The 27,886-nt window shown below is 44.8% G+C and overlaps 1 protein-coding gene across 1 annotated transcript; it reads left to right on the top strand.

Annotated features, from left to right (window-relative positions):
* The first annotated feature begins 327 nt into the window (after positions 1–327).
* On the top strand, positions 328–27,886 carry LOC114363519 (GTPase-activating protein CdGAPr-like). Its single transcript, XM_028319257.1, has 9 exons — positions 328–418; positions 23,310–23,401; positions 23,750–23,807; positions 24,219–24,345; positions 25,014–25,192; positions 26,322–26,520; positions 27,039–27,170; positions 27,501–27,651; positions 27,767–27,886. Exons 1-9 carry the CDS (start codon positions 406–408, stop codon positions 27,884–27,886), a joined length of 1,071 nt encoding a protein of 356 aa, XP_028175058.1. The 5' UTR covers positions 328–405.

Raw genomic sequence — 27,886 nt, 5'->3', positions numbered from 1 at the left:
GATTACTCTTGGATAGCTCTGGGCGCCTGGTACATTGACGCGCTGCTAGTTGGACCCTCGCCGTTCTCTCCCTCTTTCTTTTCCCTTTTCTCTCTCTCGTTCTCTCGTACTACGCTCACCTGTCTATCATCGCTGCCTCGCTCAACTGCGGGCCCATGTTGAACTGGCCACAGATGGACAATAAAGGTGAGGACCTTAATACTACCGAGAGAAGGGTGATATTGGCACTACAATTCGCACGGTCTAGCAAGAGGCAGCGATACCTCTTGGCCAGCTCTGGGTATATTTTGTTCCTCCTTCTTCTCTTTCTTTTGCCATTTTTCTCTCTCTTCGCACTACGCTCATCACCTGTCCATCATCGCCGACGACTCGCTCAACTGCGGGCCCGTGTTGAACTGGCTGCAGATGGACAATAAAGGTGAGGACCTTAATACTACCGTGAGAAGGGTGATATTGGCACTACAATTCGCACGGTCTAGCAAGAGGCAGCGGTACCTCTTGGCCAGCACTGGGCGCCTGGTACTTTGAGTTTAGAATAGGGGAAATACTAGACCCAGAAAGCAGTTTCTTGGATTACTCTTAAATGTCTCTGGGCGCCTGGTACATTGACGCTCACACTCTTCTTTTGTCCTCTCTTTTTTTTTATTCTATCCGTCTCTCTCTCTTTCTCCATCACACACTTATCATTGTTAAGTTGTAGCTATGAAAAGGCAGAGATTACTCTTGGATAGCTCTGGGCGCCTGGTACATGACGCGCTTTGTATAAGTTTTTCCTCTTCCCTCACTCTCTTTTTCCTTTTCTCTCTCTCGTTCTCTGATACTATGCCCACCACCTGTCCATCATCGCCGACGACTCGCTCAACTGCGGGCCCGTGTTGAACTGGCTGCAGATGGACAATAACGGTGACCTTATTGTGACTGGGATAAGGGTGATATTAGCTTGTAGGCATTTGGCAGACGCAGGTATTGATACTTCTTGGCTAGCTCTGGGCGCCTGGTACTTTAGTGACTGGAATAGGGTTGATTATGGCAGCTGGGAAGCAGCGATTTATTTACTCTTTTGAGTATCTATAGACGCTCTTCTTTCCCTCTCTCTTTCTTCGTCATCTATATACATATACAGTGTGAGTCACGTTAAAGTGTACATATGAAAATAGATGAAACTAGACCTATTTTTATCGACAAAAAAGTGGTCAAAAATTTTTTGAGATTTTTTTTAAATTTTTTATAGATTGTTTTTCCTTTCAAGTACTTATTGTAAAGAAAACGTAATAACTTTTAAACTAAGAGGTATATCCTGATAAAATAAAAACAGTAATAATGCTAAATAACAGACGATACTAAAAAAATACATAAAATCCTCAGAAAATGCCAACAAATAATAAAAAACGATACTTTTTGAAAAAAATCTGCTTAAAAATTCGTGTTTTTTTGGTTATTTGATAAATTTCTCCAAAAAATGCCCCTATAAAAGGTGGTTTTTATTACTCTGAATTATTCTCTATCGTATTACCTTTGTTAAAGCCAAAAATCGCATGTCTCTATCCCTTTCACAACATTTGCTATGATCGTTTGAACTAAGCCTCTCCGGGCGCGCCATTCAACGCTTCGCTAACAACGAAACTGAAAATGGCTCTAGATTTGTAATTTTGATAAAGACAAGTTAGATTTCAAGTAAAAACAAAAGATTTCGAAGTAAAATAAGCATTGTAGTTAAAATTAAAATTGTCCCTACCTGTAGAGGAGAATAATGTTGTGGTAGGCCTTTGTTCAAACTATCTTAGCAAATGTTGTGATAGGGATAGAGACATGCAATTTTTGGTTTTACAAAGGTAATACGATAGAGAATAATACAAAACAATAAAAACCACCTGTTACAGGGGCATTTTTTGGAGAAATTTATCAAATAACCAAAAAAACACGAATTTTTAAGCAGATTTTTTTCAAAAAGTATCATTTTTTTATTATTTGTTGGCAATTTTTGTGTATTTTATGTATTTTTTTAGTATCGCTTGTTATTTAGCATTATCACTGTTTTTATTTTATCAGGATATACCGCTTAGTTTTATAAGTTATTACGTTTTCTTTACAATACGTATGTAATTGGAAGAAAAAAAATTCTATAAAAAATTTAAAAAAAATCTCAAAAAAATTTTGACCTCTTTTTTGTCGATAAAAATAGGTCTAGTTTCATCTATTTTCATATGTACACTTTAACGTGACTCACACTGTATAAAAGAAAGTCTTGTTAGTTACTCCACTTATAACTCAAGAACGGCTGAACCGATTTAGCTGAAAATTGTCAGGAAGGTAGTTTAGAGCCAGGAGAAGGACATAGGATACTGTTTATCCCGTTCGACAGCATTCCCGTGTGACTTGACATGAAACGTCAGTCACTATAAAACGTGGTATAACAAAAAATAATCAGACTTGGAATAAAAAAACCACGCGGGCGAAGCCGCGGGCGGAAAGCTAGTTTACACTATGATCCGCTAAGCTGCGACTATGAGAAGGTAGCGATTACTCTTGGGTAGCTCTGAGCGCCTGGTACATTGACGCATTGCTAGTTGGACCATCTCTGCTCTCTTTCTCTCTCTCTCTCTCTCTCTCTCTTTCTCTCTTTCTTTCTTTCTTTCTTTTTGCCTCACTCTCCGTCGTTTTGCTTCCCCAACACGACGAGCACTACCACCGGGTCTATAGCGCACTACACGCACCACCTCGACGACTCGCTCACTACGGGGCTGCGGGCCCGTGATCAACTGGCTCCAGATGGATAATAAAGGTGACCTTATTGTGACTGGGATAAGGGTGATATTGGCACCCCAATTTGTACGGTCTAGCAAGAGGCAACGATACCTCTTGGTCAGCTCTGGGCGCCTGGTATGTTGTGTCTAGAATAGGGGCAATACTAGACCCAGAAAGCAGTTTCTTGGATTACTCTTGGGTATCTCTGGGCGCCTGGTACATTGACGCACACTCTTATTTCCCTCTCTTTTTCTATTCGTCCCTCTCTTTCTTCGTCACACACTTATCATGGGATGTTATTTTGTAGCATGAGAAGGTAGAGATTCCTCTTGGTCAGCTCTAGGCGCCTGGTACTTTTTGTCTAGAATGGGGGCGATATTGGCAGACGAAGACTCTTGGGTATTTTAGGCGCCTAGTACATGTCACGCGTGGTATATGTTGTTCCTCCTTCTTCTCTTTCTTTTTCCTTTTCTCTCTCTCTTCGCACTACGCTCATCACCTGTCCATCATCGCCGACAACTCGATCAACTGCGGTCCTGTGTTGAACTGGCTGCAGATGGACAATAGAGGTGACCTTATTGTGACTGTGATAAGGGAGAGATGTTAGCATGTAGGCATTTGGCAGACGCAGGTATTGATACATCTTGGCTAGCTATGGGCGCCTGGTACTTTAGTGTCTGGAGTAGGGGTGATAATGGCAGCTGGGAAGCAGCGATTTATTTACTCTTGAGTATCTATAGACGCTCTTCTTTCCCCCTCTCTTTCTTTTCCTATTCGTCCCTCTCTTTCTTCGTCATACCGTGGTGTGTTATGTTGTAGCATGAGAAGGTGGAGATTACTCTTGGATAGCTCTGGGCGCCTGGTACATTGACGCGCTGCTAGTTGGACCCTCTCCGTTCTCTTCTTCTCTTTCTTTTCCCTATTCTCTCTCTCGTTCTCTCGTACTACGCTCACCTGTCTATCATCGCTGCCTCGCTCAACTGCGGGCCCATGTTGAACTGGCCACAGATGGATAATAAAGGTGAGGACCTTAATACTACCGGGAGAAGGGTGATATTGGCACTACAATTCGCACGGTCTAGCAAGAGGTAGCGGTACCTCTTGGCCAGCACTGGGCGCCTGGTACTTTGTGTTTAGAATAGGGGCAATACTAGACCCAGAAAGCAGTTTCTTGGATTACTCTTAGATGTCTCTGGGCGCCTGGTACATTGACGCTCACACTCTTCTTTTCTCCTTTCTTTTTTTTTTAATTCTATCCCTCTCTCTCTCTTTCTACATCACACACTTGTCATGGTATGTTAAGTTGTAGCAATAGCTATGAAAAGGCAGAGGAGATTACTCTTGGATAGCTCTGGGCGCCTGGTACATTGTCGCTCACACTCTTCTTTTCTCCTCTCTCTTTTTTTTAATTCTATCCCTCTCTCTCTCTTTCTCTATCACACACTTATCATGGTATGTTTAGTTGTAGCAATAGCTATGAAAAGGCAGAGATTACTCTTGGATAGCTCTGGGCGCCTGTTACTTTTTGTCTAGAATGGGGGCGATATTGGCAGACGAAGGTAAATAAAACGCCTAAAATACCCAAGAGTTTACCTCTTGGGTATTTTAGGCGCCTAGTACATGTCGCGCGTGGTATATGTTGTTCCTCCTTCTTATCTTTCTTTTTCCTTTTCTCTCTCTCTTCGCACTACGCTCATCACCTGTCCATCATCGCCGACAACTCGATCAACTGCGGTCCTGTGTTGAACTGGCTGCAGATGGACAATAGAGGTGACCTTATTGTGACTGTGATAAGGGAGAGATGTTAGCATGTAGGCATTTGGCAGACGCAGGTATTGATACATCTTGGCTAGCTCTGGGCGCCTGGTACTTAAGTGTCTGGAATAGGGGTGATAATGGCAGCTGGGAAGCAGCGATTTATTTACTCTTGAGTATCTATAGACGCTCTTCTTTCCCTCTCTCTTTCTTTTCCTATTCGTCCCTCTCTTTCTTCGTCATACCGTGGTATGTTATGTTGTAGCATGAGAAGGTGGAGATTACTCTTGGATAGCTCTGGGCGCCTGGTACAATGACGCGCTGCTAGTTGGACCCTCGCCGTTCTCTCCCTCTTTCTTTTCCCTTTTCTCTCTCTCGTTCTCTCGTACTACGCACACCTGTCTATCATCGCTGCCTCGCTCAACTGCGGGCCCATGTTGAACTGGCCACAGATGAATAATAACGGTGAGGACCTTAATACTACCGCGATAGGGGTGAGATTCGTACGGTCTACCAAGCAGAGGGAGAGATACCTCTTGGCCAGCTCTGGGCGCCTGGTACATGTCACGCGTGGTATATTTTGTTCCTCCTTCTTCTCTTTCTTTTGCCATTTCTTTCTCTCTTCGCACTACGCTCATCACCTGTCCATCATCGCCGACGACTCGCTCAACTGCGGGCCCGTGTTGAACTGGCTGCAGATGGATAACAAAGGCGACTTTATTGTGACTGGGATAAAGGTGATTTGGCACCCTGATTCGCACGGTCTAGCAAGAGACAGCGATACCTCTTGGCCAGCACTGGGCGCCTGGTACTTTGAGTTTAGAATAGGGGCAATACTAGACCCAGAAAGTTTCTTGGATTACTCTTAGATGTCTCTGGGCGCCTGGTACATTGACGCTCACACTCTTCTTTTCTCCTCTCTCTTTTTTTTAAATTCTATCCGTCTCTCTCTCTTTCTCCATCACACACTTATAGATGACCCACGCTGAACTGTCCCGCCAAACTCAATGACAGGGGGGCGCTACCATCGTTCAACTTTATGGTTTCCAACATGGCAAAAATCGGAACCAGCGATTCGGTATTGACGGTGGCGCCCCACTGTCAATGTCATCGACAGGACAGTCCAGTATTTTGGAACTATATCATGGTATCTTAAGTTGTAGCAATAGCTATGAAAAGGCAGAGATTACTCTTGGATAGCTCTGGGCGCCTGGTACATGACGCGCTTTGTATAAGTTGTTGATGTTTCTCTCTCTCGTTCTCTGATACTATGCCCACCACCTGTCCATCATCGCCGACGACTCGCTCAACTGCGGGCTAGGGGTCGCAAACCGGGATACCGAATTTCGAAAATACCGGAATACCGGGCCAAATTTAGGTCTAATTAATACCGGTATTCATTTAACAAAAACCGGGATATTCGGTATTTTCGGTTTTAGTAAAATAAATAAAAAACAAATACAAATAGAAAAATTAATGCGCCATTTAATTCAAAATACGCGCGCGCGAGTTAATTAAAGTATTTGAACTATTTAACCCAAGTTATTTTAATAAAGGATTGTTGGGCACCGGGTGTGCCCGTTACTATACCTATATAATATATTTAATTGATTTGGAGATGTTCACTTTTTACTATATTGAAACACGTCTTTGACTAATGGTGTNCTCTGGGCGCCTGGTACATTGACGCTCACACTCTTCTTTTCTCCTCTCTTTTTTTTTATTCTATCCGTCTCTCTCTCTTTCTCCATCACACACTTATCATGGTATGTTAAGTTGTAGCTATGAAAAGGCAGAGATTACTCTTGGCTAGCTCTGGGCGCCTGGTACTTTGACGCTCACAAGAGTGTGAGCGTCAAGGGCGTCTTTCCGCCTCTCTCTTTTTTTAATTCTGTCTCTCTCTCTTTCTCCATCACACACTCATTATGGTCTGCTAAGAAATTGTGGATATGAGAAGGTAGATATTACTCTTGCATAGCTCTAAGCGCCTGGTACATTGACGCGCTGCTAGTTGGATCCTCTACGTTTTCTCCCTCTTTCTTTTTCCTTTTCTCTCTCTCTCGTACTACGCTCACCTGTCCACCATCGTCGACTCGCTCAACTGCGGGCCCGTGTTGATCTGGCTGCAGATGGACAATAAGGGTGAGGAACTTAATACTATCGGGATAAGGGTGATAATCGCACGGTGAAGTCCATGAGGCAGCGATTACTCTTGGGTAGCCCTGAGCGCCTGGTACATTGACGCATTGCTAGTTGGACCATCTCCGCTCTCTTTCTTTCTTTCTTTCTGCCTCACTCTCCGTCGTTTTGCCTCCCCAACACGACGAGCACTACCACCGGGGTCCATAGCGCACTACGCGCACCACCTCGACGACTCGCTCACTACGGGGCTGCGGGCCCGTGCTCAACTGGCTGCAGATGGACAACAAAGGCCTTATTGTGACTGGGATAAGGGTGATATTGGCACCACAATTCGCACGGTCTTGCAGGAGACAGCGATACCTCTTGGTTGACTCTGGGCGCCTGGTACATTGACGCTCACACTCTTCTTCTTTCCCCCTCTCTCTTTTTTTAATTCCTATCTCTATATCTCTCTATCTTTCTCCGTCACACACACATTATGGTCTGCTAAGTTGTGGCTATGAGAAGGCAACGATTACTATTGGATAGCTCTGGGCGCCTGGTACATTGACGCGCTGCTAGTTGGACCCTCTCCGTTCTCTCCCTCTCTTTCTTCCCTTTTCTCTCTCTCGTTCTCTCGTACTACGCTCACCTGTCCATTATCGCCGACTCGCTCAACTGCGGGCCCATGTTGAACTGGCTGCAGATGGATAATAAAGGTGAGGACCTTAATACTACCGCGATAGGGGTGAGATTCGTACGGTCTACCAAGCAGAGGGTGGTCAGCTCTGGGCGCCTGGTACATTGACTCTCACACTCTTCTTTTCTCCTCTCTCTTTTTTTTAATTCTATCCGTCTCTCTCTCTTTCTCCATCACACACTTATCATGGTATGTTAAGTTGTAGCATGAGAAGGTAGAGATTACTCTTGATTGAATAGCTCTGGGCGCCTGGTACATTGACGCGCTGCTAGTTGGACCCTCTCCGTTCTCTCCCTCTCTATCTTTTCCCTTTTCTCTCCCTCTTTCTTTCTCTATCTCTCTCTCTTTTTCTTTCTATCTCACTACAACCGGCTCATAGGCCTCATAGCGCACTACGCGCACCACCTGTCCATCATCGCCGACTCGCTCAACTGCGGGCCCATATTGAACTGGCTGCAGATGGATTATAAATTATAACGATGAGGACCTTAATACTACCGCAATAGGGGTGAGATTCGTACGATCAATCAATCAATCAATAAATCATTTATTGTCTTAGTTCTTAGATCTACCAAGCGAAGGGAGAGATACCTCTTGGTCAGCTCTGGGCGCCTGGTACTTTTTTGTCTAGAATGGGGGCGATATTGGCAGATGAAGGCAGCTAACTCTTGGGTATTTCTAGGCGCCTGGTACATGACGCGCGTTGTATAAGTTTTTCTTCTTCGAGACTCTCTTTTTTTCTTTTCTCTCTCTCTCTTTCTCTCGTTCTCTCGCACTACGCGCACCACCTGTCCATCATCGCCGATGACTCGCTCAACTGCGGGCCCGTGTTGATCTGGCTGCAGATGGTCAACAAAGGTCAGGACCTTAATACTACTGAGATAAGGGTGATATTGGCACTACAATTCGCACGGTCTAGCAAGAGGCAGCGGTACCTCGTGGTCAGCACTGGGCGCCTGGTACTATGTGTCTAGAATAGGGGCAATACTAGACCCAGAAAGCAGTTTCTTGGATTACTCTTAGGTGTCTCTGGGCGCCTGGTACATTGACGCTCACACTCTTCTTTTCTCCTCTCTTTTTTTTAATTCTATCCGTCTCTCTCTCTTTCTCCATCACACACTTATCATGGTATGTTATGTTGTAGCTATGAGAAGGCAGAGATTACTCTTGAATAGCTCTGGGCGCCTGGTCATTGACGCGCTGCCAGTTAGACCATCTCCTCTCTCTGTCTTTCTTTCTTTCTCTCAATCTGTCTCTCTCTCCGTCGTATACTGGTCTACCCAATGTCATCGAGGAGCTATCGAGCGAAGACGACAAGCACTACTTATTATTATTCTGTGCTACCACCGGCTCATAGCGCACTACGCGCACCCCACGTGTCCATCATCGCAGACGACTCGCTCAACTGCGGGCCCGTGTTGAACTGGCTGCAGATGGACAACAAAGGTGACCTTATTGTGACTGGGATAGAGTACATTATGGTCTGCTAAGTTTTGGATAATATTCGAACGGCTTACCAAGTGGTGGCAACGATACCTCTTGGTTAGCTTTGGGCGCCTGGTACATTGACGCTCACACTCTTCTTTTCTCCTCTCTCTTTTTTTTAATTCTATCCGTCTCTCTCTCTTTCTCCTTCACACACTTATCATGGTATGTTAGGTTAGAGCAATAGCTATGAAAAGGCAGAGATTACTCTTGGATAGCTCTGGGCGCCTGGTACATGACGCGCTTTGTATAAGTTTTTCCTCTTCCCTCACTCTCTTTTTCCTTTTCTCTCTCTCGTTCAGGTACTATGCCCAAGATGGACAATAAAGGTGAGCACCTTAATATAACTAGAATAGAGGTCATATTGGCATGGTCTACCTAGTGGAGGCAGCGATTACTCTTGGATAGATATGGGCGCTTGGTACTTTTTTGTCTAGAATGGGAGCGATATTGGCAGCCAAAGGGAGCTAACTCTTCGGTATTTCTATGACGCGCACTTTTTACCCTCCCTCCCTCTTTCTTTCTCTATCTCACTCTCTTTTCCTTTCTATCTCACTACAACCGGCTCATAGGCCTCATAGCGCACTACGCGGACCACCTGTCCATCATCGCCGACGACTCGCTCAACTGCGGGCCCGTGTTGAACTGGCTGCAGATGGATAACAAAGGTCACCTTATTGTGACTGTGATAAGGGAGATGTTAGCATGTAGGCATTTGGCAGACGCAGGTATTGATACCTCTTGGATAGCTCTAGGCGCCTGGTACATTGACGCGCTGCTAGTTGGACCATCTCCGCTCTCTCTCTTTCTTTGCTCTCTCAGTCTCACTCTTCCTCGTATTCTGGCCTCCCCAATCTCTCCGAGGAGCTATCGAGCGAGGACGACGAGCACTACCACCGGCTCATAGCGCACTACGCGCACCACCTGTCCATCATCGCAGACGACTCGCTCAACTGCGGGCCCGTGTTGTACTGGCTGCAGATGGATAACAAAGGCGACCTTATTGTAACTGGGATAAGGGTGATTTGGCACCCTGATCGCAAGGTCTCGCAAGAGGCAACGATACCTCTTGGTTAGCTCTGGGCGCCTGGTACTTTGTGTCTAGAATCCCTATTAGTATTGTCCCTGCAATAAAAGACCCAGAAAGCAGATTCTTTGATTACTCTTGGGTGTCTCTGGGCGCCTGGTACATTGACGCTCACACTCTTCTTTTCTCCTCTCTCTTTTTTTAATTCCATCTGTCTCTCTTTCTCCATCACACACTTATCATGGTATGTTAAGGTTAAGTTGTAGCTATGAAAAGGCAGAGATTACTCTTGGATAGCTCTGGGCGCCTGGTACATGACGCGCTTTGTATAAGTTTTTCCTCTTCCCTCACTCTCTTTTTCCTTTTCTCTCTCTCGTTCTCTGATACTATGCCCACCACCTGTCCATCATCGCCGACGACTCGCTCAACTGCGGGCCCGTGTTGAACTGGCTGCAGATGGATAACAAAGGCGGCCTTATTGTGACTGGGATAGAGTACATTATGGTCTGCTAAGTTTTGGATAATATTCGAACGGCTTACCAAGTGGTGGCAACGATACCTCTTGGTTAGCTCTGGGCGCCTGGTACATTGACGCTCACACTCTTCTTTTCTCCTCTCTCTTTTTTTTAATTCTATCCGTCTCTCTCTCTTTCTCCATCACACACTTATCATGGTATGTTAAGTTGTAGCTATGAGAAGGTAGAGATTACTCTTGGATAGCCCTGGGTGCCTGGTACATTGACGTGCTGCTAGTTGGACCCTCTCCGTTCTCTCCCTCTCTTTCTTTTCCCTTTTCTCTCTCTCGTTCTCTCGTACTACGCGCACCTGTCCATCATCGCCGACTCGCTCAACTGCGGGCCCATGTTGAACTGGCCGCAGATGGATAATAAAAGTGACCTTATTGTGACTGGGATAAGGGTGATATTGGCACCCCAATTCGCGCGGTTTAGCTAGAGGCAGCGGTACGGTACCTCTTGGTCAGCTCTGGCCGCCTGGTACTTTGTGTCTAGAATAGGGGCGATACTAGACCCAGAAAGCAGTTTCTTGGATTACTCTTAGATGTCTCTGGGCGCCTGGTACATTGACGCTCACACTCTTCTTATCTCCTCTCTCTTTTTTTTTAATTCTATCCGTCTCTCTCTCTTTCTCCATCACACACTTATCATGGTATGTTAAGTTGTAGCTATGAAAAGGCATAGATTACTCTTGGATAGCTCTGAGCGCCTGGTACATGACGCGCTTTGTATAAGTTTTTCCTCTTCCCTCACTCTCTTTTTCCTTTTCTCTCTCTCGTTCTCTGATACTATGCCCACCACCTGTCCATCATCGCCGACGACTCGCTCAACTGCGGGCCCGTGTTGAACTGGCTGCAGATGGATAACAAAGGCGACCTTATTGTGACTGGGATAAGGGTGACTTGGCACCCTGATTCGAACGGTCTAGCAAAAGGCATCGGTGCGGTACCTCTTGGTCGGCTCTGGGCGCTTGGTACTTTGTGTCTATAATAGGGGTGTTATTACTGTTATTAGACCCAAAAAGCTGGTTCTTGGATTACTCTTGGGTATCTCTGGGCGTATTGACCCTCCCTTACTCTCTTTCTTTCTCTCTCTCTCCCCTTTTCTCTCTTTTTCTTTCTATCTCAATTCTCACTACCACTGACTCATACATAGCCAAGTGAACCCAGCGATTACTCTTGGATGATTATGGGCGCCTGGTACTTTGTGTCTAGAATGGGAGCGATATTGGCGATATTATAAGCCTGGAAGCAGCGTACTCTTGAGTAACAGTAAGATGACAATAAGGGTGAGGACCTTAATACTACTGGGATAGGGGTGAGATTCGTACGGTCTACCAAGCGGCAGCGATACCTCTTGGTTAGCTCTGGGCGCCTGGTACATTGACGCTCACACTCTTCTTTTCTCCTCTCTTTTTTTTAAATCTATCCGTCTCTCTCTCTTTCTCCATCACACACTTATCATGGTATATGTTAAGTTGTAGCAATAGCTATGAAATAGCAGAGATTACTCTTGGATAGCTCTGGGCGCCTGGTACATGACGCCCTTTGTATAAGTTTTTCCTCTTCCCTCACTCTTTTTCCTTTTCTCTCTGTCGTTCTCTGGTACTACGCCCACCACCTGTCCATCATCGCCGACGATTCGCTCAACTGCGGGCCCGTGTTGAACTGGCTGCAGATGGATAATAAAGGTGACCTTATTGTGACTGGGATAGAGGTAATATTGGCACCACAATTCGTACGGTCTCGCAAGAGGCAGCGATACCTCTTGGTCAGCTCTGGGCGCCTGGTACTTTGTGTCTGGAATAGGCGCAATACTAGACCCAGAAATCAGTTTCTTGGATTACTCTTGGGTGTCTCTAGGCGCCAGGTACATTGACGCACACTCTTCTTTCCGTCTCTCTTCCTTTTTCTATCTGTCCCTCTCTTTCTCCGTCACACACTTATCATGGTATGAGTGGTTGTTATGTTGTAGCATGAGAAGGTAGAGATTACTCTTGAATAGCTCTGGGCGCCTGGTACATTGACGCGCTGCTAGTTGGACCCTCTCCGCTCTCCCTCTCTTTCTTTTCTCTTTTCTCCCTCTCGTTCTCTCGTACTACCAGGCCTGGCTTACTCCGCGCGGTACATCCGATAATTACCTACAGCGAAGCGCCCCGCCGGCGGGTATTATATCACTCGTCAGGACGCTGGCATGCGTTGTAGTATGATTATAATTCTATGATCGAAGTATTATTTAAAAGTGGACATAAAGAGAAAGAAATATTGTGCGGCGTTCGGGTGTTTAAATTCGAAAAGTAATCTACCGGATTTATCTTTTTTTTTCGCTTCCCAAAGATGCTGAAAGGTATGTTGGCCATGTAGGTAATCAATANAATAGTGGAAGAGCTAATTAGAATCCGATAAGAATTAGGTCAAGGTCATAGTTAAAAAATAGGTCACCGAATAGATAAAAAACAGGCTCTCTATACGGTATTGCCGCCCAGGGGGGGTCTAAATTAGAGAGAGAGAGGGCAATAGATTTGCTGTTTCATTAGAGCGAGAGGCAACGAGGTTTTCTCACTCTAATGAAAGTAAATAAATATCGGGGTGCCATCCGGACCCAGTCAGTTCCGCGTTTTCTCCTCAACAAGCTACAACACCAAGCTCTCGCCACTGCTCCGAGGAACCGGTCACAGTCTCAACCACAACCGAGTTATCATTTCTGCGCTCCCCGCCCCCTTCGTCTCGCTCTCCCGCTCGCGCTGCACCCCGCATCGCGCCGTGTCGGCGTACGGTATCAAGGGTCCGCACAGGGTTGCAACCCAATACCGTCCGGCACAATTACTCTTGGTAGCTCTGAGCGCCTGGTACATTGACGCATTGCTAGTTGGACCCTCTCCGCTCTCTTTATCTCTCTCTCTCTCTCTTTCTTTCTTTCTTTTTGCCTCACTCTACGTCGTGTTGCCTCCCCAACACGATGAGCACTACCACCGGGGTCCATAGCGCACTACGCGCACCACTTCGACGACTCGCTCACTACGGGGCTGCGGGCCCGTGCTCAACTGGCTCCAGATCCCAACTAATATTATAAATGCGAAAGTAACTCTGTCTGTCTGTCTGTCTGTCTGTCTGTCTGTCTGTCTGTTACGCTTTCCCGCTTAAACCTCGCAACCGATTTTGATGAAATTTGGCATAGAGATAGTTTGAGTCCCGGGAAAGAACATAGGATAGTTTTTATCCCGGTTTTTGAAACAGGGACGCGCGCGATAAAGTGTTTCTCTGACAGACAAAATTCCACGCGGGCGAAGCCGCGGGCGGAAAGCTAGTGGATAATAAAGGCGACCTTATTGTGGCTGGGATAAGGGTGATATTGGCACCACAATTCACACGGTCTTTCAGGATACAGCGATACCTCTTGGCCACTGGGCGCCTGGTACTTTGTGTTTAGAATAGGGGCAATACTAGACTCGGAAAGCAGTTTCTTGGATTACTCTTAGATGTCTCTGGGCGCCTGGTACATTGACGCTCACACTCTTCTTTTCTCCTCTCTCTTTTTTTTAGTTCTATCCGTTTCTCTCTCTTTCTCCATCACACACTTATCATGGTATGTTATGTTTTAGCATGAGAAGGTAGAGATTACTCTTGGATAGCTCTGAGTGCTCTGGGCGCCTGGTACATTGACGCGCTGCTAGTTGGACTCTCTCCGTTTTCTCCTTCTCTCTTTTTCCCTTTTCTCTCTCTCTCTCTTGTACTACGCTCATCACCTGTCCATCATCGCCGACAACTCGATCAACTGCGGTCCTGTGTTGAACTGGCTGCAGATGGACAATAGAGGTGACCTTATTGTGACTGTGATAAGGGAGAGATGTTAGCATGTAGGCATTTGGCAGACGCAGGTATTGATACATCTTGGCTAGCTCTGGGCGCCTGGTACTTTAGTGTCTGGAATAGGAGTGATAATGGCAGCTGGGAAGCAGCGATTTATTTACTCTTGAGTATCTATAGACGCTCTTCTTTCCCTCTCTCTTTCTTTCTCTCTTTCTCCGTCATTTACACTATGGTCTGCTAAGGTGTGACTATGAGAAGGTAGCGATTACTCTTGGATAGCTCTGGGCGCCTGGTACATTGACGCGCTACTAGTTGGACCCTTTTTGTTCTCTCCCTCTCTTTCTTTTTCCTTTTCTCTCTCTCTCGCTCTCTAGTTCTCTCGCACTAATACGCGCACCACCCTGTCCATCATCGCCGACGGTTCGCTCAACTGCGGGCCCGTGTTGAACTGGCTGCAGATGGATAATAAAGGTGAGGACCTTAATACTACCGGGATAAGGGTGATATTGACACCTCAACTCGCACGGTCTAGCAAGAAGCAGCGCTACCTCTTGGTTAGCTCTGGGCGCCTGGTACTTTTTGTCTAGAATCCCTATTAGTTAGTATTGTCCCTACAATACTAGACCCAGGAAGCAGTTTCTTGGATTACTCTTGGGTATCTCTGGGCGCCTGGTACATTGACGCTCACACTCTTCTTTTCTCCTCTCTCTCTTTTTTTAATTCTATCTGTCTCTCCCTCTCTTTCTCCGTAAGTAATACACTTATCATGCTATGTTAAGTTGTAGCAGTAGCTATGAGAAGGCAGAGATTACTCTTGGATAGCTCTGGGCGCCTAGTACATTGACGCACACTCTTATTTCCCTCTCTTTTTCTATTCGCCCCTCTCTTTCTTCGTCACACACTTATCATGGGATGTTATTTTTAGTGACCGACCGAATATTCGTTTTCGTTTTCGTTTTCGGCCATTTTCGGCCAAAAAATGGACATTCGGCCATATTTTCGTTTTCGGCCAAATACCAGCCGAAGCTTCGGCCAAACCGAATATCAAAAATACGTGAATAAGATGGTGACGTTTATCGTTCCGATATCTTCGGGAGTGAATCTGGTGCACTCATGGTTCCAATCAGACTAGAACGGACGCGGATTGTCACACTCTTTTGAAGTTGTGAAGTGAGGTTACGTTGCAGTTGTAAAGAGTGTCCAGCGAGAATTTTCCAAGTTCAAAATTGAATACAAATAAAACCAAAGTTTAATTGTTTCAAAATAGAGTCTAATGCGGATTTGAAATACGCCATGAGTCTGGTCGGGAGCCTACAGAGCGTTCGCAGTTGAACAATAAGAAGTATTTGAAATGTATTGTCGAATGATCGATGAATGTCTGATACCACATGGACATAAAGAGAAAGAAATATTGTGCGGCGTTCGGGTGTTTAAATTCGAAAAGTAATCTACCGGATTTATCTTTTTTTTTCGCTTCCCAAAGATGCTGAAAGGTATGTTGGCCATGTAGGTAATCAATAATTCTTAGGATAGTATAGGAACCTAACCTACTATGAAGGTTTTCCATAATGAATGCATACTTACCTACATACGTACCTCATTACAAATAAGTAGATTAATTATTTTTTACTAGACAGCAACCCTAACAGCGTAAGAAGAGTTCAGAGGCACGCGATAGAAAGAGACAAAACTTGTAGGTGAATAAAATTGTAGGTACGTAGTGCTGTGCGAGCTGAATTCCACTGTATCGCGTCGTAGCAAGACTCGCATTTATTTAAATCGTCTTGCGGAGTAATCCTTCTGTACCTGTACTATTACTTATTCTGTGGTACTACGCTCACCTGTCCATCATCGCCGACTCGCTCATCTGCGGGCCCATGTTGAACTGGCCGCAGATGGATAATAAAGGTGAGGACCTTAATACTATCGCGATAGGGGTGAGATTCGTACGCTCTACCAAGCGGAGGGAGAGATACCTCTTGGTCAGCTCTCGGCGCCTGGTACTTTGTGTCTAGAATAGGGGCAATACTAGACCCAGAAAGCAGTTTCTTGGATTACTCTTAGGTGTCTCTGGGCGCCTGGTACATTGACGCTCACACTCATCTTTCCTCCCCTCTCTCTCTTTTTTTAATTCTATCTGTTTCTCCCTCTCTTTCTCCGTCACACACTTATCATGGTATGTTAAGTTGTATGAGAAGGCAGAGATTACTCTTGGTTAGCTCTGGGCGCCTGGTACTTTTTTGTCTACAATCCCTATTAGTATTGTCCCTGCAATACTAGTCCCAGAAAGCAGATTCTTGGATTACTCTTAGGTAAAGCCTGACCAGGAACATAAAAACCCTGGCATAGAGGCGCGTCAATTTCATTTGATAGTGCAACACTGAGTACAGTCGTACCTGTGTTAAATTAATAGGCTAACTTTATGTATCAGGTTTCAGGATTACGGGCTAATTTGATATGTTCATAAATTAACGATAAAATATTATTATAGGTAACCTGGTTTAAAAAATTAAATGAAACCATCAATCGAGCTAGTAGGTTTTATTTTATTATTCATCAATAATCAAATTCAGAACTTGAATATTCAACTGCAATGTTTGCTCATGAACGCTTCAAACTCGCTACTTCTTTCCCAATTCCATAAAATTCAACACGTAGAAAGTGAAATTTAAAAAAAAAAAGTTAGTTGAAACAAACACAGCTAATTTTCATAGTGGACTGTACTATGCGATAAACATGTCAGTCAATTTGACAACCTTTGTCGGAAACATTATTCAATGAAAATATTGTCCGAACCCTTAGTATTTCTCTTCGACAAATATTTTAACACATTGTGAACCACTTTTCTTTCACGACTTTAAAAAGATTTTAGCAATTTAATTCACCAAATCAATTGCGCACGTTTATAATAAAGTTTGTTTACACTTTGACAGCAATAGACTGACATGCAAGGTGAATGTCAATGAAGTTTTCAGTTATAGTTCCAAAATACTGAACTGTCCTACCGATGACATTGACAGCGGGGCGCCACCGTCAATACCGAATCGCTGGTTGAGCTGGTTCCGATTTTTGCCATATTGGAAACCATAAAGTTGAACGATGGTAGCGCCCCCCTGTCATTGAGTTTGGCGGGACAGTTCAGCGTGGGTCATCTATACTGTTGCCATTAAAAGAAATTAGTACCATTAGTTTTCCGCAACATGGCGAGGGTTTTTATGTTCCTGGTCGGGCTATATCTCTGGGCGCCTGGTACATTGACGCACACTCTTCTTTCCCTCTCTCTTTCTATTCGACCCTCTCTTTCTTCGTCACACACTTATCATGGTCATTGATCATGGTATGTTATGTTGTAGCATGAGAAGGTAGAGATTACTCTTGGATAGCTCTGGGCGCCTGGTACATTGACGCGCTGCTGTTTGAACCCTCTCTGTTCTCTCCCTCTCTTTCTTTTCCCTTTTCTCTCTCTCGTTCTCTTGTACTACGCTCACCTGTCCATCATCGCCGACTCGCTCAACTGCGGGCCCATATTGAACTGGCTGCAGATGGATAATAAATAATGAAAATGAAAATATAACGGTGAGGACCTTAACACTACCGCAGTAGGGGTGAGATTCGTACGGTCTACCAAGCAGAGGGAGAGATACCTCTTGGTCAGCTCTGAGCGCCTGGTACTTTTTGTCTAGAATAGGGGCTATATAGGCAGACGAAGGCAAACTCTTGGGTATTTCTAGGCGCCTGGTACAGTCGCGGAATGAAAAGGTTCGTCACCTTAGTGTCGGTTTTCGCTTGCACCAAAGAGTCAAACCTGCCAACATAACAGTGCAAGAAACAGTGCTGCTAACATTTAAATAAATATGACGTTTGCTGACGAATAAGGTTTTGCTTGTTTATTTTTCTATCCCATCAGTGCAATGCAATGATGACATTGATTAATAATTGACAATAGTTTTTTTTATTTAATAGACATAATAATGACAGGTTGAACCAACAAGGTTTTAGTTTATCAATCATAATAATCTTCTTGACAAGATAAATCGTCAAACAACTTTGATCTGAATAATTTTGAACTTTACTGACGAACAGTTAAAGATTATTTTCTCTAATTTGAGATTATTCTGTAACATAGTTTCAAAAGGTAATATGTGCTCGCGATTCGTTGAAGGAATGAATTTGAAAACTGACGAACCTTTTCATTCCGTGACTGTACATGTCGCGCGTGGTATATGTTGTTCCTCCTTCTTCTCTTTCTTTTTCCATTTCTCTCTCTCTTCGCACTACGCTCATCACCTGTCCATCATCGCCGAAGACTCGCTCAACTGCGGGCCCGTGCTGAACTGGCTGCAGATGGATAACAAAGGCGACTTTATTGTGACTGGGATAAGGGTGATTTGGCACCCTGATTCGCACGGTCTAGCAAGAGACAGCGATACCTCTTGGCCAGCACTGGGCGCCTGGTACTTTGAGTTTAGAATAGGGGCAATACTAGACCCAGAAAGTTTCTTGGATTACTCTTAGATGTCTCTGGGCGCCTGGTACATTGACGCTCACACTCTTCTTTTCTCCTCTCTTTTTTTTTATTCTATCCGTCTCTCTCTCTTTCTCCATCACACACTTATCATGGTATGTTAAGTTGTAGCTATGAAAAGGCAGAGATTACTCTTGGATAGCTCTGAGTGNGGACACTAGTTATTTTGTAGCATGAGAAGGTAGAGATTCCTCTTGGTCAGCTCTAGGCGCCTGGTACTTTTTGTCTAGAATGGGGGCGATATTGGCAGACGAAGGTAAACTCTTGGGTATAGATGACCCACGCTGAACTGTCCCGCCAAACTCAATGACAGGGGGGCGCTACCATCGTTCAACTATATGGTTTCCAACATGGCAAAAATCTGAACCAGCGATCCGGTATTGACGGTGGCGCCCCACTGTCAATGTCATTGACAGGACAGTCCAGTATTTTGGAACTATATTTTAGGCGCCTAGTACATGTCGCGCGTGGTATATGTTGTTCCTCCTTCTTCTCTTTCTTTTTCCTTTTCCCTCTCTCTTTGCACTACGCTCATCACCTGTCCATCATCGCCGACAACTCGATCAACTGCGGGGCCGTGCTGAATTGGCTGCAGATGGACAACATAGGTGACCTTATTGTGACTGGGATAGGGGTGATATTGGCACCCCAATTCGCACGGTTTAGCAAGAGGCAGCGGTACTTCTTGGTCAGCTCTGGGCGCCTGGTACTTTGTGTTTAGAATAGGGGCAATACTAGACCCAGAAAGCAGTTTCTTGGATTACTCTTAGATGTCTCTGGGCGCCTGGTACATTGACGCTCACACTCTTTTTTTCTCCTCTCTTTTTTTTTAAATTCTATCCGTCTCTCTCTCTTTCTACATCACACACTTGTCATGGTATGTTAAGTTGTAGCAATAGCTATGAAAAGGCAGAGATTACTCTTGGATAGCTCTGAGTGCTCTGGGCGCCTGGTGCATTGACGCTCACACTCTTCTTTTCTCCTCTCTCTTTGTTTTAATTCTTTCTATCCGTCTCTGTCTCTTTCTCCATCACACACTTATCATGGTATGTTAAGTTGTAGCAATAGCTATGAAAAGGCAGAGATTACTCTTGGATAGCTCTGGGCGCCCGGTACATGACGCGCTTTGTATAAGTTTTTCCTCTTCCCTCACTCTCTTTTTCCTTTTCTCTCTCTCGTTCTCTGATACTATGCCCACCACCTGTCCATCATCGCCGACGACTCGCTCAACTGCGGGCCCGTGTTGGACTGGCTGCAGATGGATAATAAAGGTCTCCTTATTGTGACTGGGATAAGGGAGATGTTAGCATGTAGGTATTTGGCAGACGAAGGCATTGATTGATACCTCTTGGCTACCTCAGGGCGCCTGGTACTTTAATGTCTGGAATAGGGGTGATAATGGCAGCTGGGAAGCAGCGATTTATTCTTGAGTATCTATAGACTCTCTTCTTTCCCTCTCTCTTTCCCTCTCTCTTTCCCTCTCTCTTTCTTTCTCTCTTTCCCTCTCTCTTTCTTTCTCTCTTTCTCCGTCATTCACACTATGGTCTGCTAAGCTGTGACTATGAGAAGGTAGCGATTACTCTTGGATAGCTCTGGGCGCCTGGTACATTGACGCATTGCTAGTTGGACCATCTCCGCTCTCTCTCTCTCTCTCTCTCTCTTTCTGTCTCACTCTCCGTCGTATTGCCTTCCCAACATGACGAGCATTACCACATAGCGCACTACGCGTACCACCTCGACGACTCGCTCACTATACGGGGCTGCGGGCCGGTGCTCAATTGGCTCCAGATGCATAACAAATGTGACCCTATTGTTACTGGGATAGGGGTGATATTGGCATCCCGGTCTAGGAAGAGGCAGCGATACCTCTTGGTCAGCTCTGGGCGCCTGGTACTTTGAGTTTAGAATAGGGGCAATACTTGACCCAGAAAGCAGTTTCTTGGATTACTCTTAGATGCCTCTGGGCGCCTGGTACATTGACGCTCACACTCTTCTTTTCTCCTCTCTCTTTTTTTTAATTCTATCCGTCTCTCTCTCTTTCTCCATAACACACTTATCATGTATGTTAAGTAGTCCAGTAGAATTAGCTTTTAAATCGGAAATAATTCATACAAAAGATTTTATTGTTTTAATGGCTTCATTGGTTGCCTATTAAGACTCTCCTAAGTTTTCGACTTCGACGGAGTTGTGCTTAAGTGGTGGGGGCCCCCGAAAGAGGCATTTTTTCGGTTTTCCGGTTATACCGCGTAAAGGACTTACCCTATCAAAAAGTGGTCTTCATGACGGTTGAAGGGCACTCAATCCTTCATTGAATAAGACCAAATTCGTATGTTTTGGACAAACTGTTCTCGCGCTAAAGTTCGGCAAAGTAGAAAATATACGTATAATTAATGACCCTCTCCACGTCCAATGGTTTGTTACCCACAGGCTTCCAAGTCTTGAAAAGGGCCACCTCAACCAGTGTAACCCTATCAAGGCTTACGAGCTTGATGCGCCTATCCTTGTTCGTCCCAGCCGTTCCTTAACTGCGGTTGCTGCACCTCTTCCTGGCACTCACCTGAACGACTCTGTGTTACCTACTGTGGCTGCCCCTCTTCCTTGTATCCTCCTGCATGACTACGTTGCCTAGCCGTATGCCTGGTCTAAGGTTCGACGCCAAAAATCAACAACAACAAGTTCATATTAAAACGCTGAAGAGTTTTTTGTTTGTTTGTTTGAACGCGCTAATCTTAAGAATTACTAGTTTGATTGAAATCATTATTTTTGTGTTGAATAGCTCATACATTGAGGAAGGCTATAGGATATATACAATCACTCTACGACTAATAGAGGCGAAGCAGTAAAGAAAAATGTTGCAAGCACGGGAAATAGTATTTAAACTATTTTCACTCGTACGAAGTTGATTTTGTGGCGTCGAACCTTGGACCAGGCATATGGCTAAGCAATGAAATCGTACAGGAGGGTACAAGGAAGAGGGGCAGCCACATTAGGTAACACAGAGTCGTTCAGGAGAGTGCCAGGAAGAGGTGCAGCAACCGCAGTTAAGGAACGGCTGGGACGAACAAGGATAAGCGAATCAAACTCGTGAGCCTTGTTAGGGTTACACTGGTTAAGGCGACCCTTTACAAGGCTTGGAAGCATGTGGGTAACAAGCCATTGGACGTGGAGAGGGTCATTAATTATACGTATATTTTCTACTTTGCCGAACTTTAGCGCGAGAACGGTTTGTCCAAAACATATGAATTTGGTCTTATTCAATGCAGGATTAAGTGCCCTTTAACCGTCATGAAGACCACTTTTCGATAGGGTAAATCCTTTACGCGGTATAACCGGAAAACCGAATAAACGCCCCTTTCGGGGGCCCCCACCACTTAAGCACAACTCCGTCGAAGTCGAAAACTTAGGAGAGTCTTAATGGGCAACCAATGAAGCCATTAAAGCAAAAAAATCTTTTGTAGGAATTATTTCCGATTTAATCAATTTTTGTGTTTTATTCTACTGGCCTAAAGTTGTAGCAATAGCTATGAGAAGGTAGTGATTACTCTTGGATAGCTCTGGGCGCCTGGTACATTGACGCATTGCTAGTTGGATCATCTCCGCTCTCTTTCTCTCTCTCTCTCTCTCTCTCTCTCTCTCTCTCTCTCTTTCTTTCTTTTTGCCTCACTCTCCGTCGTTTTGCCTCCACAACACGACGAGCACTACCACCGGGGTCCATAGCGCACTACGCGCACCACCTCGACGACTCGCTCACTACGGGGCTGCAGGCCCGTGCTCAACTGGCTCCAGATGGATAATAAAGGTGACCTTATTGTTACTGGGATAGGGGTGATATTGGCACCCCAATTCGCACGGTCTAGCAAGAGGCAGCGGTACCTCTTGGTCAGCTCTGGGCGCCTGGTACTTTGTGTCTAGAATACGGGCGATATTAGATCCAGGAAATATGGATCTGGTACAATTTGGAATATAATGCTTACTTGCTGCCCTCTTCCCCCTCTTTTGATGGACAATAATGGTGAGAACCTTAATGTTACCTCGATAGGGTTCATATGTTACGGTTAATGTGATAAATTGAAAATTATTAATAATAACCGGTTATTATGAATAATTACCGACAGTCGCGGTAAAAGTGATAAATGAATCACATTTAACAGTGATTATTTAATAATTCAAGCTTAGTACTAACAAATTTCATAAAAGAGAACAACATCTTGTGTACGTGCTCGTGTACAGCCAAACTTTTGAACGTTTTGATATCATATATTAATATAATTTGGCAAAATGAGTTTGGAGTGGTTCTTGCATAATATTACTTTTCCATGATGCCTATAACATAATGTTTTGATTTAAAGTGAAAAATAGGTTAAGGTGCGGCGGGGGTGGCCCTTGGGCCACCCCTAAGCCGCCTATTTAGTTTTATACACACATAAATGACCTCATATTAATCACATTTACCAAATCATGCGGTAATTATTCATAATAACCGGCGATTATTCATAATTTTCACATTTATCACTTTGACCGTAACACATACATAACTCTTGGTTATCTCTGAATGCTTGGTACCTCAGAATGGCCTCAGAGAACTGTTGTCTAATTATTTAGTTCTCAACATAATAATTTGTTGCAGGTCACAAACTACTGGTGGCGAACGAAGACTCCAGCTCTATCAACACTCCAGCTGTAGCAGCCGCTTACTCCGTCAGGAAATATGTGTCGCAGGTAAATCACACAAATATTATAAAGGCGAAAGTTTGAGAGTGTGTATGTTTGTTACTTCTTCACGTCTAAACGGCTGGAGTGATTGTAATAAAATTTGGTATGGAGTTAGCTGATAACCTGGATTAAAACAGGCTACGTTTTACCGCGGGGCATAGCTAGTAAATAATAAGAAGAAAACAAGAAATACGATCCGCCTGCTCCTTTTTTGAAGTCAGTTAAAATTAATTCTACTTTACCAACTGTATCCGATTTGTAAAAAAGTCAGTTCAAATCAGCAGTAATATTACTTTTTAGCCCTAAAACCTGGTTTGTGGTATCAACATTCTTAAAAATAATTGTTTTTTGCAGGCACGGGACGAAATAAGCTTCGAAGTTGGAGATATGATCTCCATCATCGATATGCCGGGTAGGTCTACATTTATTAGAATTGGTTCTATCTAATAATGCTAAATGACATCTGACCAAAGTCTGAGAGTCTACCACCGCCATTTCACGCGATACTTCTCAGCATCAGCCGGTAAATGTTGTCTTGAAGTTATGGCAAGTCAAGCGTAAATTTTCCTGAAAAGGGCCTTCATACTAAAGCCCGGTCCGTGAGCACGTAGAATTTTGTCCAATGACTCCTAGCTACCCATCCTTATCGCTCGCGCGTAATAATATTGTTGTCGCGACTGTGCGACGGGCGCCCGCAGTGAGTGTGCGAGCGCGATAGCAACATAATTACGCGCGAGCGATAAGGATGGGTAGCTTGGGGTCATTGGACGAAATTCTACGTGCTCGCAGAACATGATGATGATGAAGACTATTGTTTCCACAGGTCCCCAAGAGTCCTTATGGTGGCGCGGCAAACGCGGGTTCCGAGTGGGATTCTTCCCGCACCACTGTGTTGCTGTGATTGGCGATAAAGTGCCCAGGCATATGACGCAACCACCGCCTATAGTTGGGTAAGTGACGACTCCTTAGTGGCTCTTGACGCCTGGTACTTAGGTCATGAATAAATAAGTACTGCCCTATACCAGATGTATAGATAGGATTCCTATGCCCGTTTTCACCATCAATCCCTAATTTTTAAGTGACTCCTATGGTAACACATAACAGGAATTTTGTTTTCATAGGGGTCGGTCACTTAAAAATTAGGGATTGATGGTGAAAACGGGCACTAGTATTTCAAATCTGTACCCGCCTATAATGAGGGCTATCGTTTTAGCGCTCACCAGTTAGCGCCACTGTAGAGTAAGGTCCTGTCACTTGCTAGTAGCTAAGACAGTGGCGCCAACTGGTGAGCGCTAAAGTGGTAGGAGGACTATCGCATTTGCACTCATCAAGATGGCGCCACTGTAGAGTAAGGTCCTGTCAATCGCCAGGGGTGCCAAATGTTTAGTATAAAAACGATAGCCCTCATTTGATGAGTATCCCTCAAAGTTCTAGGTGCCTGGTACTTTCAGAGAGTTAAGATGTTTTCTAAGATTAAGGCCTATTTTTTCATCCGTAGTTAATTTATCAATTGTTCTCAGAATTCCTCAGCAGATTTATCTGTTTCGTAATACCTGACTCTTCGATCCGCAATATCTATTTTCGTCAAAAAACTTACCATCATCACCTCTTTTTCCAGATCCGTAGCAGTGGCCCCAGTGAAACCAGTCCTTCGGAAGCATGGCAAGCTGATCAGTCTGTTCCGGTCTTTCATCCTGTCTCGACCCTCCCGAAGGAGTCTGAAGCAGCAGGGCATACTGAGGGAGCGAGTGTTTGGATGCGACTTGGGCGAACACCTACTGAATGTTGGACATGACGGTGAGTTAGTTCTTCCATAGTTATGGGCGCCTGGTACTTCCAAGCAGAAAATGTATGGAGCCAGTGATAGAGGATGACGAGGAGACGTCTGCGTTTATATCTTAAATCTAGAAACTAGAAATAGGATAGTAAGCAAAATCTCTGATAAACAAAGGGTATCCTGAGGGAATGCAGTTGGTTCAGTCTGTTCCGGTCTTTCATCCTGTCTCGACCCTCCCGAAGGAGTCTGAAGCAGCAGGCCATATTGAGGGAGCGAGTGTTTGGCTGTGACTTGGGAGAACACCTGTTGAATGTAGGACATGATGGTGAGTTAGTTCTTCTATCAGTCATGGGCGCCTGGTACTTACAACCCGAATATGTATGGACTAAAAGACATGCTGAGGGAGCTTGATTGGCTCAATGTGGGACAAGATCGTGAGTTTATGATAGCCTGGTAATTCTAGGTAGCAAAAATGTATGGATGATAGTGAAAAGATGATGTCTTGAGGGAATGTGAGTTCACTTGACACCTATTGGACTTGACGGTGAGAATCTTTTATAGACTTATTAAATCTAGAAATTCTAGTAATAATCTAGGCCTAAAAGGCATCCTGAGGAAGCGGTGAGTTAGTTCTTCCATAGCTATGGGCGCCTGGTACTTCTAGGTAGTAAATATGAATTAAAAACTTATAATCGATCTTATAACGGAGGAAGCAATTGTTTGGCTATGACCTGGGGCTGATCTGATATGATGGAGCTGGAAGGTGGCCATAGGATCTCCTCAATAAAACTACACAACCCCATCGAGTTAGGGCTCGTTTGATTCGTATTTACGAGTATTTTAATAAAAGCTTGTTTTTTAAATTTTTTTTTTTTTGCAAATTCGAATAGTTTATTCAGTACATACATAGGCCCTTTTTAGGGCGCTTATACACGTCCCAAATATAGCTTGCCCTACCACTACTTCGGGACAACATATGGGCTGGTGCTGAGAAGAAGTGGCGGAAGAAACTCAGTCACCTTTGTCAGCCTCTTTTTCAATAAAACACAGTCATTAAAAATTGCTTACATAACACGCAATAAGTGCTAGGCAGGTAAAATCGTATTTCATTTCTTGTCTAACTTTTAATCATAGTACATTCTCCCACAGTGCCTCAAGTACTAGTCGAGTGCGCACGCGCCATCGAAGCCCGAGGCGCTGTAGACGGCGTGTATCGTCTGTCCGGCGGGTCGGGGCTCACGCAACGGCTCCGAGCCGCTTTCGACGCCGGAACCGCGCCGGAATTGACCGCGCCGGCGGTCGCAAGAGACCCCCACGCCGTGCCTAGCTTGCTGAAGATGTACTTCAGGTGAGATGCTACTTCCTTAGTGGTTATGCGAGCCTGGTACTTCAGGACTCATCGTCAAGGGTTTGTTGGTAAGTTTGGTCCTTTCAAAGGGACTGGGACCATAGGGTAGTCAAGTGAGGCGCAGTGTACTTCAGGTAAGATGCCACTTTCTTAGAGGTTATGCGTGTCTGGTACTTCAAGAGTCGTGAAGTGCTGGTAAATGGAATGTGACCAAAAATGTGTGTGTCTCTTTCTAGGTTCGTAGTCATGTCACATTTTGATGTAAAACAGCACCTATTGCAATTACATAAGACTCCGTCATTGTTTCTTTACGTGATCGAATCAGAAATGAGGAGATCTGTAAACGAACTAAAGTCACTGACATAGCCCGACGGATTAGCAAGCTGAAGAGGCAATGGGCAGGGCACATAGTACGCAAAACTGACGGCCGATGGGGTAGCAAGGTTCTGGAGTGGAGGCCGCGTACCGGAAAGCGATGAAGACTCCGTAATGTTTCTTATACTCTTGCATTGTTACAGAGAGCTCCCAAACCCGCTTTGCACGTACCAGCTATACGAGAGCTTCGTGAGCGCAGTACAACAGCCGGACGAGGCCTCCAAACTGAGGGCCGTCAGAGACACTGTGGTCAAACTGCCGCCTCCTCACTACAGGTCAGTGACAAACTGGTATATTACAGATGTTATGAGAGCCTGGTACTTTAGCTGGACCTGTGATCTTCGTATGTATGCCAGACGTCTGATTAGAAGTGTCTAGTAATCTCTTCAGTTGTTATGAGATCCTGATACTTTAGCTGGGCTACAGAACCTACGTTCTTATGACAACCTGGTCTATTACTGATTACGAGTGTCAAAGTGAACTCTTCAGTTGTCATGACAGGCGTGCTAATACTTCAATTTTTTTAATTTATTTCTTTATTTATTTATTCAAAATTACACTGCAAAGTGTCTTTTTTCAAACTTCTGTATTTATCTTCCCCACAGGACCCTAGCGTACCTAATGCGTCACCTCCGCCGAGTGTCCCTACTGGGAGAAAGTACCGGCATGACAGCGCGGAATATGGCCATCGTGTGGGCTCCCAACCTGCTCCGAAGCCCACGGCCGCAACATGCTTTGCAAGGCGTCGCTGTACAGGTGAGATGTCACTAGCTACCGCCTTGGGCGTTATGCGAGCCTGGTACTTCAGGAGTTATTATGGCTGAGAAATATGGAGCTGAATGGTTTGAATGTGACTTGTGCCTGCTCCAAGATACTAAAGTATGGACGAGAAGAACCGCTACTTCTTCAGAGGTTATCCAAGCCTGGTACTTTAGGAGTCATCGTGGCCATCGTGTGGGCTCCCAACCTGCTCCGAAGCCCACGGCCGTAA

Source organism: Ostrinia furnacalis, unplaced genomic scaffold (genome assembly GCF_004193835.3).
Source record: "Ostrinia furnacalis isolate ACB-3 unplaced genomic scaffold, ASM419383v2 OfSCF7159, whole genome shotgun sequence".
NCBI lineage: Eukaryota > Metazoa > Arthropoda > Insecta > Lepidoptera > Crambidae > Ostrinia > Ostrinia furnacalis.
Note: the sequence above shows the minus strand (reverse complement) of the source record. Positions and strands in the feature narration are given on the sequence as shown.